Source organism: Ciconia boyciana, chromosome 3 (assembly GCF_034638445.1).
Source record: "Ciconia boyciana chromosome 3, ASM3463844v1, whole genome shotgun sequence".
Classification (NCBI taxonomy): Eukaryota; Metazoa; Chordata; class Aves; order Ciconiiformes; family Ciconiidae; genus Ciconia; species Ciconia boyciana.
In genome coordinates this window covers 1,856,980-1,874,308 of record NC_132936.1, presented here as the reverse complement: position 1 = coordinate 1,874,308, position 17,329 = coordinate 1,856,980, and the positions used below count along the sequence as shown (strand labels likewise).

The 17,329-nt window shown below is 63.2% G+C and overlaps 1 protein-coding gene across 3 annotated transcripts; it reads right to left on the bottom strand.

Moving 5' to 3' along the window:
- Positions 1-104: 104 nt before the first annotated feature.
- ADCY3 (adenylate cyclase 3) lies at positions 105-16,026 on the bottom strand. Of its 3 annotated transcripts, none has more exons than XM_072858188.1 (21): positions 15,941-16,026; positions 13,190-14,016; positions 8,980-9,129; positions 6,251-6,381; positions 5,819-5,930; positions 5,287-5,414; positions 4,918-5,076; positions 4,673-4,835; positions 4,434-4,592; positions 4,173-4,315; positions 3,924-4,085; positions 3,754-3,841; positions 3,535-3,651; positions 3,017-3,276; positions 2,847-2,931; positions 2,242-2,400; positions 1,823-1,969; positions 1,579-1,692; positions 1,382-1,508; positions 1,029-1,153; positions 105-763 (listed from the first exon to the last, which is right to left on the bottom strand). In XM_072858188.1, exons 2-21 carry the CDS (start codon positions 13,862-13,864, stop codon positions 581-583), a joined length of 3,387 nt encoding a protein of 1,128 aa, XP_072714289.1. In that variant the 5' UTR covers positions 13,865-14,016; positions 15,941-16,026; the 3' UTR covers positions 105-580. The 3 variants fall into 3 exon arrangements, with proteins under 3 accessions (XP_072714289.1, XP_072714292.1, XP_072714291.1); XM_072858191.1 differs by lacking the exon at positions 15,941-16,026 and adding an exon at positions 15,267-15,379 and having other exon boundaries at positions 2,847-2,928; XM_072858190.1 differs by lacking the exon at positions 15,941-16,026 and having other exon boundaries at positions 13,190-14,744.
- Positions 16,027-17,329: the final 1,303 nt, after the last annotated feature.

The window sequence follows — 17,329 nt, the reverse complement described above, 5'->3', positions numbered from 1 at the left end:
ACTACGGTGGTTTGTGACGAGGATGAACTTGGTATGAACTAACAGCAAACCCCGGATGCTCCCGGTTTGTAGCTACCGCTCCCGGCACGCAGGAGAGACGTGGTGTCTTCCCATCCGGCCCTGAGTTTGGCTCTCCTGGTGCCAAGCGCGCGGCGGCCGGGGCCCGTGACGCTACTTTAATGTCATGCTGTCCCCCGGCGCGGCTGGTGGTGCGGCCGCCTGCCCGGTGAAGCCTGGGATGCCCGGGGAAAGGCAGCGCGTGTCCCCGGCCCCGTGCCCGCCGGGGGCCGCGAGCTTGCGTGTGCTTGCGCGCGAGCGTGAACGGCCGGAGGAGCCTGCCGGGGCGGCCCCGCGTCTCCCTGCTGCTCAGCCGCAGGTGCAATGGAGCAAACCCCCCACCAGAAACCTCCGGCGGGGACTCGGAAAGGGTCGTGCGAAGGGGTTGGTTTCTCGAGTTTGGTTGCAGATCCGGAGCGCGGTGGGATGGACGTCCCCGGCGGCAGATGCCGGGCCCCCTCCGAGCCGCCCCGCTCGGGGCGCCGGGAGGTGGTGGCTGTGCTGGCGGGCGGGCGCCAGACCCTCACGAGCTGTCCACCACCTGATGGGGCAGGGTGACGGAGGAGCCGTTGACGAAGGAGCCCTGCTTCTCCCGGCCCTTGAGGAAGAAGGTGAGCAGCTCCCCTTTGCCCTTGACGTAGATGGCTCCCCGGCGCACGAAGCGGAAGCCGTACTCTTTCAGGATGAGGTGGGTCTCCTCCACCACCTGCGGGGACAAGCAGACGTGGTGGGAGGCTGGACATGGGGAGCAGGGACCCCCGTGTGCCACTCGGGCAACAGGTCTACCCACCTGCCCCATTGTCTTGGGGTGCATCACCTTGCCCCATTCCCAGCACGGAGGAGCCCCTCAGCCAGCCCCAACCCTCCCGTGTGCTCCCTGCAGCACTTTCCCCCTCCCACCCAAAGCCTGGGGTGTTTTGAGGGCTGCAGCCCCCCATGGGTTGCCAATTTGTGCCCCCCTCGTCGCCCACCTGTATGTTCCCCATCACGCCGGTGGACTCCATCCTGCTGGCCACGTTCACCGTGTTGCCCCAGATGTCGTAGTGCGGCTTGCGGGCGCCGATGACGCCCGCCAGCACGGCCCCCTTGTTCATGCCTGTGCAAGACGGGGAGTAGATGTCACCTCCGTGCCTGGTGACATGGACAGGACATCCTGGTCTGCAGGAGAGTCTGTCCCAGGGGATGGGTCGGGGCAATGAGGTCCCCCCCCAGCCCTGCTGCCTTCAGCTGCTGAACTACAGCTGCTGCCCAGTGTCCCACCACTCGCGGGGAAGGAGGGACAGGGGACACCGAGGCAGACCCTGCCCCGCGCTCATGGACTTGCCTATGCGGAGCATGAAGTTGTTGAAGGACTGGTAGTTGATGTTCATCAGCGTCACCTTCATGGCTAAGGCAAAGTCAGCCAAGTCGGCCAAGTGCTGCCAGCGCTCCTTATCCGAAAGGGTCTCCTTCTGCAAGGGCACCGTGGGTCAGGCCTGCCCACCCCTTGCCCGCTGTCCCACCACCACGGGGACCCCTCACCTTGGCGCTGTAGCCGTTGGCATTGGCATCGGGGGTCACTCCAGAAGCGGCCATGTAGGTGCTGCCGATGGTTTTGATTTTGGTGATGCACCGGAATTGGGGTTCGTCCAGGAGCTGAACCGTGGAGACAAGACCCTCAGGCACCCCGGGGCCGTGGCAGGTCCTTCTGCCCCCAAATGGGGCAGGAAGGGAAGGTCTGCCCAAGCCCCGTACCACCCCCGTGGCCGGCTCCATCCCGACTCACTGCGTCGAAGTCGGAGATGATCTCGTTGAGGAACCGCAGGCACTCAATGCCCCCGTTGTTGATGCTCTCCTCCGTGTAGAAGTCGGCGAAGTTGGGGAGGGAGGCGAACATGACGCCGATCTCATCGTAGGACTGGCTGTACAGCTCCTGGGGACAGGATGGGACGGTGGCTGTGAGCCAGGGACATGCCCACATGTGACACCAGCACCTCCGGCAAAGCCAAACCCTCCTGTGAAGCCATCTTCCCTTGGCACGTGTGAAAAAATGAGGGTGCTCTGCAACCTTGCCTTGAACGGCCAAGACATCATCTTCATCCAACCAAAGATGCTCAGCCAGAGCCTTCGGCAAAGCCTCTGGCCCCAGAGGGCCCCCCCCAAAAAAAATGGGGGGCAAATCCCCCCCTCCCGGGTGCCCCTCACCTCATCCCGCTTCTTAGAACCCAGGAAGTGCCGGGCCACGTGCTCGGGCAGCATGTTGGTGACGAGGGCCTCGTTCCAGCGCCGCATCTCGTAGACCCGCTCCTTCTGGTCGTGGACGTCAATCTTCCAGAGGAAGAGGGTCCTGGCCAGCTTCTCCACCTGTGGGTGGGAGGAGATGGCTGCACCCCCAGTTTCCACCCACCAGTGGGTCCCCTTCAGTGCTGGGAGCATCCTGGCCCCTGTGGGGCTGGTCCGGGCTTGGGGACAGCCTGGAGAGAGGCTCTGGGAAACGTGAAGACCTAACTGGGGACATGAGACCCAAGGTGCAAGCGGGACCCTTGCAGGGCAGGCACGGGCCTTAGGGCCACCACGTTGCTGCCCACCCCTAACCACAGGGGTGAGATGGAGGTGCTCTCTGCACCGATGCGGTCCTGGAGAGAAAGGGCTTCCTTGGGGTCGGGTTCCTTGGAGAAGAGCTGATGATGCTTTCCACAGCTGGGGACAAATCCTGCTGCCTTGGAGCTTGCAAAAAATAAGGGCAGGGGCTGAGGGTGAAGACGCAGAGGGGAGGGGAGCTTCCCGGGGTGGGCGGGTGGGTCACTCACGTGGCGAGAGAAGTAGTAGAAGCTGAGCATCACGATGAAGATCATCGCTGTCATGGAGTACTTGGAGGGGACCAGTGAGGACCTGCTGGCAGAGGCGGGGAGGTGTGGGTGGGCGGTGGGCATGGCCGTGTACCCCCCAACCCATGCCCACCCCCCCTGCCACCCCTTACGTGCTTTGCTGGCCACGGCGGCGGTCGTACTGGTCGAAGATGTGCTCCCAGGCATAGATGTTGACGGTGCCGGTGGCCCCGGTGATCAGCACCATGAGGGTCAGCTTGACCATGTGGCTGACCTGCACCAGCATGATGGTGGCCACCAAGGCCAGCAGGGCGATGTAGCTGTAGTATTTGGGCTGCTCCTCGCAGCCACCCGGCCGCGGTGGCCCCGCTGTCCCGTTGCCCGTCCCGCTGTGGTCCTGCCGGCAGCTGAGCTGGGGACACAAGGGCAGGGTGAGGAGGGGGACACGGGGACGGGGGTACACCTCTCCCCGGGCTGCACGGCCACCCAACAGGACAGGGTGCTTTGCACAGCAGAAGGAGGACACCCAGCCTAAAATCCCCCCATCCGCAGTGCAGCCTTGCTAATTGCTTTAACGATCGGCCGTGCACGGGGCCGTGCACAATTATGGGCTGCCTGGATGGAGGCTGGAGTAGGTTCAGCCCCGCTGGCACCCAGGCTGGTGGCTCACCATGTCCACAATGTCGGCCATGGTGACGATGACGATGGCGGCCATGGCCCAGGTGTTGCGTGCCCAGCGGGTCCTGTCGATCCAGGTTGAGAAGGCCACAAGCTTTTTGGGGAAGACCTGCGGGGAGAGGAAGGTGGGGAGGGGTTCACCCAGGCAGGACACGGTGGTGGGACATCACGGCGTCCCATCACCATGAGCAGTGAGCCTGTCCCATCTCACCCGGGGGAAGATGGCAGCCAACGAGCAGAGGGTGAGGATGAGCAGCAGGATCTCCCCCACCACGAAGGTCACGTAGTTGGCCACCAACCTGCCAAAAGGGGATGGGTTTGAAGCCCGGCGGGGCCGAGCACGTCTTGGGGCCGCCTGTCCCCGCCACCTTCCCACCGTACCAGGGGTCGATGAAGACCTCCACCAAGGCGGTGAAGAAGAGGACGACGCAGGAGCAGCTGAAGGCAGCCCCACTCTGCTTCTCCTTCTCCACCGAGTAGCGCGTCTCCATCTCGGGGTCGATGAAGCGCATGGAGAGCCGGAAGGTGCTCTTCCCCTTCAGCCTGCCGGTGACAACGCCCGTCACCGCCCGGTGGCACCGGGGACCTGCCGAGCCGTGCCGGGACACGCCGCCGGCCGGGGTGACTCACGCCTGGACGGACTCGCGCTCCAGCAAGGCTTCGTTGAGCAGCTTGTTGAGCTCCTGCTCGTTCTGCGAGGCGTCGATCACCCGCTCGGCCAGGTCCCGCAGCCGCAGCCGCCGCCGTGGGTTGGGGAAGGAGGGGTTCACCGCCTGTGCCGGCACAACCAACACGCTGGCACCAGGGGCTTCGGCCACACCGGTGTGGCTATCAGCAGCCCTCCAAATGCAGACGAGCTGCTGGAAGGGGGATGCTTTGCGCGGGCTGTACCTCTCCATCCTCCTCCCCGCTCTCCAGGGTGCCCCTCACCCTGGCGTCGGGCTCCTCGGGCTCCTCGGGGCTGGCGCAGGCCAGGCTGAGGCTGCCGTTGCGCTCCTTGGTGTTGACCAGCGGTGGGGAGCCGCTATGGGACGAGGTCAGCGACAGCTTCTGCAAGGTGGACGGTGGTGGGTGGCGGTGGGGTGCGTCCCCCCACCCCGGCTCACCGCGGCACCGCTGCCGCCACTCACCACCCCATTGATGCCGTTGCGCAGGGGCTGCTTGGGGACCACGACGAGGTAGGTGACGATGCCCTTCTCCTTCAGGTACTCGCAGCGTGAGCCACCTTCCCCCGGCTCCACCTCGAACTCTCCCTTCAGGCAATCCATGGTGCTCTGCGAGATGTGCACCCGCCTGCCAGCACCGAGCACCAGTGTCACCCTTGGGTGCAGGGCACCCCGTCCCTCCCCACCTCCCCCCCCCCGGAGATGCTCACCCAGGGATGCCGCCCGCCTCCATCTTGTTGGCCACGGTGACGTCGGTGGACCACACGTCGTACTGCCAGCGCTTCTGGCCCAGCACACCCCCCAGCACCGTCCCGCTGTGCACCCCCACCCGCATGTCCACCGCCGTCTTGGTCTTCTCCCGCACGTAGCTGGCGGGGGGAAGACAAGGATGATGTGGGGGTGACCCCCTCCCAACCCATCCCCATCCCGACCCCCCATCATTAATTATCACCCCTCCATATTTTAATGCATTTTGCAGAGGCTGGACCCCCCCCCCAAGCCCACCAGGAGCCCCTGCCCACCCTGGCACCCCTCCCTGGGCGTGAATGCCCCCCGCTCCCCGAGGAGAAAGCCCTTACGAAATGGCCTCCACCATGGCCAGTCCCATCATGATGGAGCAGACGGCGTGGTCCTCCCGGTACTCGGGCAGCCCGCAGATGCAGTAGTAGCAGTCGCCCAGGATCTTGATGCGCAGCTGGTGGTATTTCTGGGGACGGGGGGGGGGGAGGGCACGGTGTCAGCCCCCCACCCATCAGCTGGGTCCCCCTCGCCACCCCCATCCCTCTCCCAGGCCAACCTTGACCCACGCAGAGATCTCCCGCGCCCAGCGGGGACACAAATAATCGGATTTTCCGTTCCCACCCTGCCTCCCCTGAGGGCTCGGCCAGGAGCCGGCTGCACCCCGGCTGCGGGGGGGCCCTTCCCAGCTCTATTTTTCCAACGCGAGGCGGGGCGTCTCCGGCATCCCGCAGCAATAATACTTTAACCTCCTCGTCCCCATCCCGGGATGCAGCTTTCGGCTGGGGCCAGAGCGGGGTGGTGGCTGAGACCTGCCCCGCTCATTACGTGCCAGGCGGGGGGCCCGGGGCGGGGCGGGGGGGGGGCACTCACGGCTGCCAGCTTGTCGAAGCGGGCGAAGAGCTCGTTGAGGAGCTTCACCAGCTCCTGGGCACTGCAGGACGAGGAGAGCTGGGTGAAGCCCACGATGTCTGCGAAGAGGATGCTGCGGGGAGCGACGGCGAGCGGCTCAGCCCCGGCGGCCCCCCCAGGCCCCCCCTTCCCGACTCCGCTTTTTCGCCGGGGCACCCGTGCCAGAGGAAAGGCTGTTTTGGGACATGGCTGAAAACGATGCTCTGCAAACCATGGCTGGCGCAAAAAGGAGCCCCAAGCCGTGGTCTGGTTGGTGGCCGGCCCATCACCCTTCGCTTTAGCTGCAAAGCACCCCGATCTCTCCCCTTTTTTCTAGCCAGGACTACAAAATACACATTTTTGCAAAAAATTGGAGGTTCCCCCCCCCCCCCCCCCAGGATGGGACGGTCCTACCTGACGTTCTCGTGGCGGTACATGTACATGGTGTTGAACTGCTGCATCTCCTTCTGGCTCGGGTCCTTCTTCATGTCCTTCAGCATCTCATCGGCCACGTGCTTGGGCAGGATGGAGAGCATCAGCCGCTCCTGGGGGACGGGGAGGGAAGGGAGTTCGCCACGCCGTGAAGCCAAGCCCGTGCCGAGCGCAGCAACACGGGGTGCAAATACAGAGTGCAAATACGTGGTGCAAACGTGCGGTGCAAATGCAAATGCGCGGTGCAAACGCACGGTGCTCGGGCTGCCGCAGCTGGCCGTCCCCGACGGATCCCAGGGCCCAGCCAGCTCTTTAGCCCGATCTCTCAGCCACACGTGGGGAAGGAGCGAGGGGATCAAGCCACGGGTGAAACAGGAGCTTTTCCTCCAGGCAGGGAAACTAAGCTCGGAGCGGGGTGTCCCATCACCCCGACTCCAAACCCGCACCCCTGGGTGGCGGGGACGGACCCAGGGGTGGCAGGTCCGCCTTGGTGGTGCTCTGCCGGGGATGCCAGCCGCTGCTTTTACCATTTTCCTCCCTATTTTACAAGTTCTCATCAAGATTTTTGCAAGTGGGAAGAAGTCCCAGCCGGAGGAGGATGGGAGGGTGGCAGGTTTGGGGCACTGCAGCCCCCAGCCTCGCCGTCCCCGGAGCCGTGGGAAGGAGGGACAGTCCCACACACTTACTTGGACACCAGCTGCTGAGCTGCAAAATTTCCTTGTGCGCCCCAGATCCCTTCTGCAGATGCACTATGGAGCCCAACCTCTCGCTGGGAGCTTGAGAATTCCTCCCTCCTCGCTGGGAGGTTTAATTCTCAAGCTGGGAGCTTGAGAATTAAAATGCATTGTGTTGGCCAAGGTTTCATCAGCCCAAATAAACCTGGGCCGGCGCTGGGAGTGACCTCGGGGTCTGCACCGATGTCCCCAGGGGAGCTGCCCCAGGGTGTCCTGCCCCAGGGGTGGGTCAGGGCTGGGTGTATGGACCCAGGTTACACCATGCCAGGGAGGATTTATCAGTTTAAAAGTGTGGTGGGTCTCCCACATCCATGCATAAGACTCGACCAAGGTCCCCCAATAGAATCAAGCCCACTTGGGGACATGTACCCATCGCTGTCCCCACTGTCCCTGCAGCCCCGGAGCCGGAGAAGGGATAGCTCTGCCCGGCTGTGCGTGGGGATTTGCACTAAATGTAAGTAACTCGGTTAGTGAAGTGGGTTTTCCCCTGGGACGAGGGCGTTTCTGCACGCAGCCGTGGCAGGGCTGTTGCTGGAGGAACGGCACCGTGTCCCCATCCCCATCTCCAGGGGCTGCCGGCGGGGAGGCGCGTGGGAGCTCCCCGGCTCCTCTCGGCTCCTGTTAACCTTAGCTCTGCCCGCGGGGCTGCCGGTTCAGCCACCGCTGATGGCCTGGAGGGAGGAGGGATGGATCCAGCTGCCAGCATCACTCCCTGCCCCGTGGTCCCCCTGCCCCGAGCCACTTGGCCTCACACCAGCAGCCTTTCCTGCAAGATCACAGGCTATTTTTAGCTCAGTTCCCTAAGGAAACAGAGCTCATGTGATAATAATCCCCATTTCCCTTCCTATACCCCTCCGAACCCACAAGCTGAGGCCTCAAAGGCGCTTTCACTCGGAGCATCCCCCAGCCCCAGGATTTGCCCCCATCACCCAAATTCCTCCCTGGCCCTAACCCCTTATTAGACATCAGAGCATCCACCCAGGTTTCACAGCAAAAAGGATGCTGGTGGCGCTGGCCCGGCCCCGCCACCGTGTCTCTTGTTGCCATTGGGAGCAAATTGCTGGCAGCAGATCAACCAGATAAGAGACGAGAGGTGGGGAGAGAGGTCTCAGATAAGGCGCTAAAATTAGCCCAGCTCGTCACCGGACAGTGGCTGGAGACAACGGGGCTTTGAAACAGCCGGCTGGCACCACGACGCCTGCTCCCCGCCGACCGCTCCTCTTGCCGGGGCCACCCCGGCGCGGTGCCGGCACAGCCGTGTGCGTGGGGCTCCGCTGCGGTGGGCATGGCTCATGGGATGAGCGGAGAGCGGCTGGCCGTGCTTGCTCGCTGCCAGCGCTCCCTTCTCCGTCGTGGTCTGCTGCAGGACCAGCCCGTGAGATGGACGGGGACCTGCTGCGTGGCCGGGCTCAGGGATGGGGACCCGCCACGTGGCCGTGCCTGGGGACAGGGACGTGCTGCGTGGCTGCGCGCAATGACAGGGACGTGCCCTGTGGCCGTGCCTGGGGATGGGGACCTGCCACGTGGCCGTGCTGGGGCACAGGGACCTGCTGCTGCGTGGCCATGCCTTGGGAGAGGGAAATTCTGCATGGCCACAGCTGAGAATCTGCCACGCGCACGGCTGTGCACAGGGACAACACCGGCCACGTGGCCGTGCCACGTGGCTGCGCCTGGGGACCGGCTGCGTGGCTGTGCTCAGGGATGGGGACAGCTTGGTGGTGGCCATGGCAGCAGCTGGGAGGCCCTGGAAGAGGACGGCCACAAGGCGAGTCCCAAAATTGAGCACAGGGTGCAAAGCTGCAAATGCATTTCCCACTTTGGGTCCTCCTGTCCCCATCGCCACCTGCCACGCTCCCTCTGCGCCAGGCAGGGCGCAGGCTGTGGGTGCCTTAACCATGTCCCAAAGCCTCACCGGTGTCCCATCACCATCCCTTGCCCTGTCCCCACGCTGTCCCCTTGCCCAGCCGTGGCTCCTACCTGCTGCTGGCTCTGCTCCTCCAGGTTGAGCTTGACCTCGAGGGACTGGCGCGCTTCGAGGAAGGCTTTGCGGTGCTTGCGGTCAGCCATGTAGTAGGACATGGTGCCCACCATGATGGCGCAAAGGTAGATGGCAACGTTGGACAGGATCTTTGGGGACAGAGAAAAGGACACGGGGGTGAGCGGAGCCGCGGGGAAGCCCGTGCACACCCTGGGGACGGTGCCGGTGTCACCGCAAGTCCCTGTTTGGGCAGCAGAGCCTGATAGATGAGCGGAAAAAAGAATTCAAATGCTGGAGGAGGACATAAAATACACCCTGGGGATAAATCACCAAGCCATGGCCACCGTTAACTGCTGGGGGGACTCTCCGGAGACCGGGGGGACCGTCACTGTGGCTCTGCAGGAGGGGTCCAGCCGGGGATCACACCCCGAGCGTCCCAGGAAACCTCATGGTCCCCGTGGGCTGACTCCGCTTCATTAAAACTTGCAGAGATGTTTTGGAAAAAGGCGGCAGGTCGGCAGGGGCTGGGTGCAGCCCCGGGGGAAGGAGCTGCTGAAGGCGAGTGGCTCTCAGCGGCTCACATGCCAGCCGCTCCCCCCAGCCCTGCCACGGGAATTGCACCCCTTTGTGCAGAAGAAGTTAATAAAAACATGGCCAAACCCTAAAATCATGTATTTACTCATGCTCCTGCCCCTCTACATCCCTCTCGACAGCCAAAAATACAGGTGTGAGCCTGCAGCACCGGCGATGGATGCCCCAGGGTGTTGCTGGCTGTGACAACCCACCCCGTTTTCTTTGGGGTTTCAAGGGAGCATGGCATGGACGAGGGGAGGACCTCACGGGCAGGACCCTGTCCCATCCCACAGGCTGGACCCCAGCTCCATGGGCTGGAGCCCATCCTCTGGGCTGGATCCTGTCCCCACGGGCTGGACCCATCCCACCCCACGGGATGGACCCCATCCCCACAGCCCGGGGCGGGGGACAGAGCAGGTTTTGCAGATGGGAGCAAAGAGCCCTCCGTGGAAAATATGACTGATGAGGGAAAGATGAAAGAATTCCATTTGTTTAGTCTAGAAAGGGGAAGAGCGACGGGGAGGATGTGCTAACAGCTATGCCGAAGGGGCGATGGGGACACGGAGATGTCCTCCCACCCCGCGGGCCATGGGCTGTGTCTCAGTCGGCACGGAGGAGGCAGCAGGGAGAGCACGGAGCCATCCCCGGGCTTGTCTCCTTTGGGGATGTGCAGCCATGCTCAGCATCCTTCTCCTGAGCCCCAGCTCCCCGGTACTGACCTTGTCCCGTCCCTGGTCCCCGTGTCTCATAGCCCAGCGACCAAGCTGGGAGGAACGCCGTAATGTCACCCTGGCCCCAGAGCCATCCCTGGGTGTCCCCGTCCTCGAGAGTTTCACCACTCGACAGCATCAAGCCCGCTCTCATCGCACGGCGACAGGGAGGAGCTGCCGACCCCTTCCACACAGGGGGGAAACTGAGGCACGAATGAAACAGGATCCTGTGGGTTTGGGTGCTGGCGTGGCACCATCCCGGGGCTGACAAAATTATTTGCAGCAAGGAAATTATTTTTTTGGGGGGAAGAAAGAGCATGAGGAGCAGGGGAGAGCACCTGGGACCCCCAGTTGATGCCCCAGGGCTGGATCGTGCCCCAGGCCGAGCCGCCGCAGCTGGGGATCCCCGGGAAGCCCCTGCACCGGCGGCGCAGCAGATGGCAAGCGAGGAGCCGTCTGGAGGTGGGCACAGAGAAGAAACCCCCAAAACAAGCAGCCACTTGCTATTTTTAACCAGCCTCTCAGATTGTCATGACAACAGGCCACTCTACCAGCGCTGGATGGGCACGGGGCAGCTCGGCACGGCTCGGCACGGCTCTGCACACCGGGGCCCCGCTCGCCCAGCAACCGCACGGCACAGCCGCGTCCCACACCGAGCATCTGCCGGCTCCATCCTGCAGCCACGCAATGGATGCTTGGTCCCCAGAAACCTCTCCCAGCACAGCCCGAGCTGCAAAACACCTCCTGGCACCCCAAACACCACGGGGAAAGCCCCGACACGGAGGAGACCCCGCTCCCGGCACGGTCACCGGTTATTATTTGCACTAGATGCAAAATTTGGGGGCAGCAAGAGCAAGACACGTGCAGAAGGAGCGTGCACGGCCGATGGAACGAGCCTTATCCCTCCTTCCCCTTCCAGCCCCATCCATGTCCGGCAGGAAAGGTCCCGGTGGGATGCGCCAGGGCCATCTGAACCGGTAACGGGTCATCGGCCGAGCCCGACCAGGGCAGATACAGCCTCAAACGTCGCCAAACCCTGACCCCCTGCCACGATTCAGCCTTCGGGCTCCTCCTCGATGGCCAGCAGCGGGGCAGAAACTGCCGGCATCTCTCGTGAACCCCCCCGGGCTGCGCCGGCCCCGCTCAAGCGACATCGTCTGGTTCATCCTATTAATAGCAGCGCCCTCCGGGAGCCGCACCACCGGCTATAATAATAAAGCATATGATGTTTATTTCTGGACATAATGTTCCTCCTTTTGCAGCAGGCAGAGGCTGAGGCAAGCCGCGTTGCCAAGGTTTTACCGGCTCCGGACTCTCCGTGCCACGGCAATGATTAACGCGGTGGCGCATGCCTGCTGCCGGCTGGGGGGATGCCCGCGTGCCCCCTCGCCTCCTGCATCCCGGGGCTGGCGGCAGCGAGAGGTTTATTTAGCTTGGGATCAGCCACGTGCAGTGTTTGCATCCCAGGTAGGGAGCGAAACCTGGGAAAGCCGCTGCTGCGCTGGGATTTCTCCTGCTGGTGCCTCTGGCCGGGCATCGCTGGGAGGGCACCCATGCCGCTGCCCCAGCACCCAGCCCAGAAACTGTGCTCAAAAAGTGCTTTTCTTTGCAAAATCCTGTGCGATGCCAGGAGATACCCCATGCCGGGGACCAGCCCCACACCATACACCCCAGGGGCGGGGAAAAATCAGTATCTTCGGGATTTTTGGAGAACAGGTTCCATTTTCCAAACTGCTGGTGTGACCGTGGGCTCAACACTCCCCAAACCTCCCAAAAAGCAAAATAAATACCTCCCCCCCCCTCCTTGCTATTTAGGCTGGGAGCAGCTGGAGGTCTCCCAGGACCTGACCCAGAGCATCCCAAATTCCTGTAGCATCCTCCCACGGAGCGCACACCATTATGGGGCAGAGCAGATGCTTCCAGCGGGATTTTTCCCTGCTGCTGTCAGCAGCCACTGGCACACAAGTTTTCAGCTCCAGCTTTTCCCCCACCCCAGCCATGGAAAGGGTCCCCAGATCGATGGGTGCGTGGCCAGCCCACGGGGACATCGGTGGGAGGAAAGGGACTCGGCCAAGCCGTGAAACTCACTGATTTTAGGGAATAAAAACAGTCTCCAGCTGCTCCAGGCAGGTATTTCCCAGGAAATATTAAGAACCTGATGGGCCAGGGACCGCTCTCCCCCCCGCCTGACCCCCACGTCCCCTGCTTTGCTGCGCGTGCGAATGGGTGGCCCGTCCTTGGGGCCACATTCGGGCTCGGGGACGCTGTGTCTCCAGCTTTGCTGGTGCAGAAAATCACCCCAAAGCGTCCCTGGGCTCTGCCGCAGGCACGGGGCTGGGTGATGGGCATCGCCCAGCGACCCAGCTGGGGCTGAGTGGCTGCCTGGCTCCTTCCTCCTGGGAGAGCTCCAGTGGCTGTTTGCGAGCCCAGAAGCTGGGCTCCTGCCACATTTCTGCTAAAAATGGCCATTTTTAGCCATTTTTAGCCATTTTTGCAATTCAAAGGGAAATTGCGACAAGCAAGGCTGCTGGGCAGGGTGGACGGGGGACAGTCCACCGTGCCTCAGTTTCCCCGGCAGCCCAACTGCAGCCCACGTGTCCACGCACCCTGGGCAGCTCCTGGGGATGGAGCTGTGCTTGCAGGGCTGGGTCCGTGGCCATGTGTCCCAGCACGGGCGGGTGCTCCTGCACTCCCCAGCATGTCACTCCCCATCCGGGTCCATCCCCAGATACGTTTTGGGGAGCCCCCTGCTCCCAGCAAACACCACGATCAGCTCGCAGGGTCCGGATCAAACCCGGCTTTAGGGTCAGGGCATAGGGACGGGGATGGACCCGCACGGTAACTCATGGAAACACCAAATGGGGATGATTTGCCCATCACCCCCCACCACACCGGGGGACCCCACGTCCCCCCGCCGGCCCCGTACCTGTCTCAGCAGCGCACCCTCATCCAGGGCGTCCTGCCGCTGCTGGGCGACGGTGACACCGAGCACCAGCGTGTGGATGCCGCAGGAGACGGCAGTGATGAGCACGATGGGTGCCAAGCGCAGCGGCAGCGTGATGAAGAAGGAGAAGACGAAGAAAGCCTGCCAGCCCACCGTGTCGCTGGCCTCGGGCGAGCGGGAGAAGTTGAGACCCAGGTAGCAGAAGATTTGGGCCAAGATGAGGACCCAGAGGACGTAGGGCAGGAACCTGCGGGCCACCCGCTCGGGGAGCAGCCTGTACTTGCAGAGGATGAAGAGCAGCATGTGGGTGGCCAGCCCGGCCGCTGCCGCCAGCACCAGGGCCAGTTTGTCGGCGGCGTAGACCACGGCGCACATGACGAGGACGTAGCAGTCAAAGAGGGCGGCGAAGACCACCAGCACCAGGAGGGTCTCGTGGCGTTGGCGGCGAAAATAGGTCTGGTAGAGGTTCTCCAGGGACTCGGGAGCGAAGGTGAGGCGCATGAAGCGGGGTAGGCAGAGGCAGGGTCCCGAGCTACGCACCGTCACCTCGTGGGTCCGACCCACGCCGTGCTCGGGGTCTGACGGCAGGCTCACCGAGTAGTCGGCGGAGTACTCGGCCGAGCACTCGGGCTCTGAGAAAGCCCGGTTCCTGGGCATCGCGGCACCTTCCCCTGCTCCGGCCCCGCAGAAACGCCGCGATCCCTCGTGCCCCGACACTCACCGGGCCATCGCCCGCAGCATCCCCGTCTCGTTGGCCGTTGAGCCGCGAGGCCTTTCCCCTTCTCCTGCAGCCGTAACCCCGAATCCCGCTGCGTGCCGAGGAGCGGCCGAAGGAGGGAAAAGGGGATAATTATAAATAACCGCCGGCGTGGCGTGGGGAGGCCGGGAGCCGAGCGAGCCTGCCTCCCCAGCTCCCTGCCAGCGCTCTCCCCGGCCCTTGCGCACTGCCAGGTTGCAAGAGAAGCGACGCGGAGCAGAAAGATGTCGCGATGCCTCCCCTGCTCCTCCTTCGAGGGCAGCCGGCCTGGGGGGCGATCCCCGCCGCTCCTCCGCTCCTTTTGCCCCTTTGCCGAGATGCTTCGTTCCACGGGGCTGGGATGGAGAAGGGCCGGGGGGGGCACACACGGCCCCGGAGCCCCCCGGCTGCCGCAGCCCGGGGAACGCAGGTGCGGCCCCGCTTGGCCGCGGGAGCGATGCGATGCGATCGCTTCGCCTCGCCCGGCCGCATCCTCCGGCGGCCCCCGCCGCCCCCGCCGCTAAGCCCGGGGCCGCCCTGCCCCGCCGCCCCCTCCGTCTCCGCGGGGCCGGGGCCGAGGAGGCGGCGGAGGCGGCTCCGGCCGTGGGAGCATGGTAGCGGCTCCGGGGGAGGGGGGCGAAGGGGGAACGGGCACCCACCGCCGGCTGTGCCGGTACCGGTGCGCCCCGGTGCGTCCCCGCCTCCCGTAACCCTCTCGGTGCCGGCTGCGGGGCGGCCCTGCTGCCGCCGGGGATGGGGAACGGCGGCCAGCGGCCGGTTCCCGGGCGGGTTTGCCCCCCACTGGTGGCTCTCCCGCGGTCCCAGTGCTGCTTTCCTGCTCCCCAGTCCATCCTCCCCCCCCGCCCCGGCAGCTCGCAGACCCCACAGCACCCAGGGCTGCACCCCACAGCGACCCGTGGGTCTTGAACTGCCTACGGCCTCGCGGGGTGCCGGGGACCCCAACCCCTGGGCCATACACCCCCTGCACCCATAACCTACTGGCCTGTCCTTCGCCCGGCTCTGCTCACCCCACGGCCCTCTCTGGGGTCACAGCCACCTTAGAACATCCCCAGTGGGGAGCAGAGAAACCCAAGGGGCCCCCACTGCACCTTCCCCTTCATCTAGGGTGCCCGGATCACCCCCCAACCTGTCCAGCACCCCACTGAAACCGCTTCAGAAAGTTCCCCTTCTTCTTCCCCATGTTTCAGCTACTCCCTGCTCCCCTCTTGCACCCCTGGATCTGGAAAACCGGCGGCGGTTCAGAGCCGATGGAGATGCCCTGAATCAGCCCCAGACCACGCTGCGAGGAGCCCTTCCCCATACCTGGGAGAACCGTACTCAGCCCCACCGAGCTGTTGCACGGCCGGAGGCACCGCGCTCCCCTGCGTCCTCGCCCCAGCAGCTCTAACGAGAGGCCATCTTGGCTGTAATTGCTTCTGTGCAGTAATTAATATCAAAATGAGAGTGCCAAAGCCACAGCTCCCCAGAGGTTAAAGCGTGCTCGGGGTTATTCCCATCCTGCTGCAGATGAAGGGGAGTGCAAGCACGCAGGGTGCGGGCAGGGGCGTGGGCTGCCCAGCCTCATCCGTGCCTTGGCCAGCATGGGACAGGGACACGAGCCCTGGCCACCTGCCCCGGGACATGTCCCGCCAGGCCTGACACAGGGAGCCCAGGCCAATCCATCAGGTTGGCCAGGGGCAGGGCACCCCGGATGGCCCTGGTCGGGGAGGTTAACTGGTCCGAAGGCCAGAAAAACTGGTCTGAAGGCCAGCAAGGGGACCCAGCACCGGTTCGTGAAGCAGGATGAGTGTAGCCTCGTCTCAGGGGAGGGTTCGTTCCCCGGGCTCTGCCTGGGCACGTTACAGGGTGTACGAGCCTGGAGTGGCAGCAAGGAGGAGACCGTGGCTGTCGGGCATGGGGCCAGACCAGAAATCCTCACGTCCTCCCCGCTGCCAGCTCCACTGAGTGCTGGGAGGCAGGCACAGCGCAGGCAGCACCTCTGGGCACAGAGGGAGGCTTTCCGTTCCAGAGATCTTCAGAGGTGGCTCCTGGCTGCATTTCTGGATGCTGAATGGGAAGTCCCTTCGTTTGGGATTCGGATCCCGGCAGGACGGACACTTCCAGCAGCAGGACTCGCTCTTCGCACGAGGCAGGAAGACGTGGGACTCACGGGCCAGAGACAGAGCCTGGATGGTGGCAGCCTTGCCGGAGGGATCTGAAGCTTGGGGTCCTGATGGAGATGGCATGGAGGAAGCACATTACCGGGGCTGTTGGTGCGGAGGTGTGTGTGCATGGAGCAAGGACGGAGCTACCCCGTTGCCTCTGGGTCCCCTGACCAGAGCCAGGCCCCACCGCAGCTGGGTGCATCCCACATCACGTCCCCGTGGGACTCCAGGGCTGCATTGGTCCCTTACCCAGCTCCCACTCCTGCAGAGTTGATTCACAACTTCCATCATCACCCTCGAGGGCAGCTCCTCACCACCAGCCTCGGCCAGACCCGGCTGGGGAGGAGAGAAATGAGTCAAAGGGCAATTAAACATTAACAGCAGGCGGTCGCCGCGGGAGGACAGCTCACAGGGCTTCCTTTGTTCCAAAGGGGGGTTTAATTTATAAAAATAACACAACTTAGAAGGTCACCGGCATCGCTAGACGTGACACGCGTGTGTAATCGTCTCCAAACATCCGGTCAGCTGGGTAAACAGGCAGGAGAAACCCCAAGACCAGCGGCCAGAGTCACCTGAGGAGCAAACAGGAGGGACCGTGCATGGCACAACAGACCTGGAGAGCCCCTGAGCAGCAGGAACCGAGGAAGCCTTTAAACTACTCCAGGCACCGAGATCTCACCTTCAAGGCAATGTGCACCATTCAGCAACCGGATTATTTACCCTCCTCAATGGAAAAAAGAATTCAGAGAAATAGGTTTGAAGCCAGAATTAAGTGGTTTCCTCCACTAGACAAGTGGGGAGGTTTCCAGTGAACTCTGTAGTGTCATAAAATGTGTGGAACAAGATCGCATCAGTGTAACTTGCCACAGCTCCAACGCCTGTCCTGCTCATCAGCTAGATCCTAGCTAGATCTCCCCTAGACCAGCATTTTATACATCTGGGAGAGGAAAACCGGAGCTATTTTAAACATTAACCTCTTGTAGCAAGATCTCCCCTGGGTTATTTCTACACCAGAGGACCAAAAAGTGCTTCCCAGCAGGACAGCTTATTTCTTCGTCCCAGCACCAGAAACCAGAGCAAGAGCAAAATGATACTGGCTTTAAAGTCCCTTAATGCCTCCTGCCAAAAAGAGGGAGGGATCTACTGTTGATTTATGATATATTTTGAAGGGGAAACACAGAAAAGCTGCCTTGAAGTGAAAAAAAAAAATAAATATTGCAC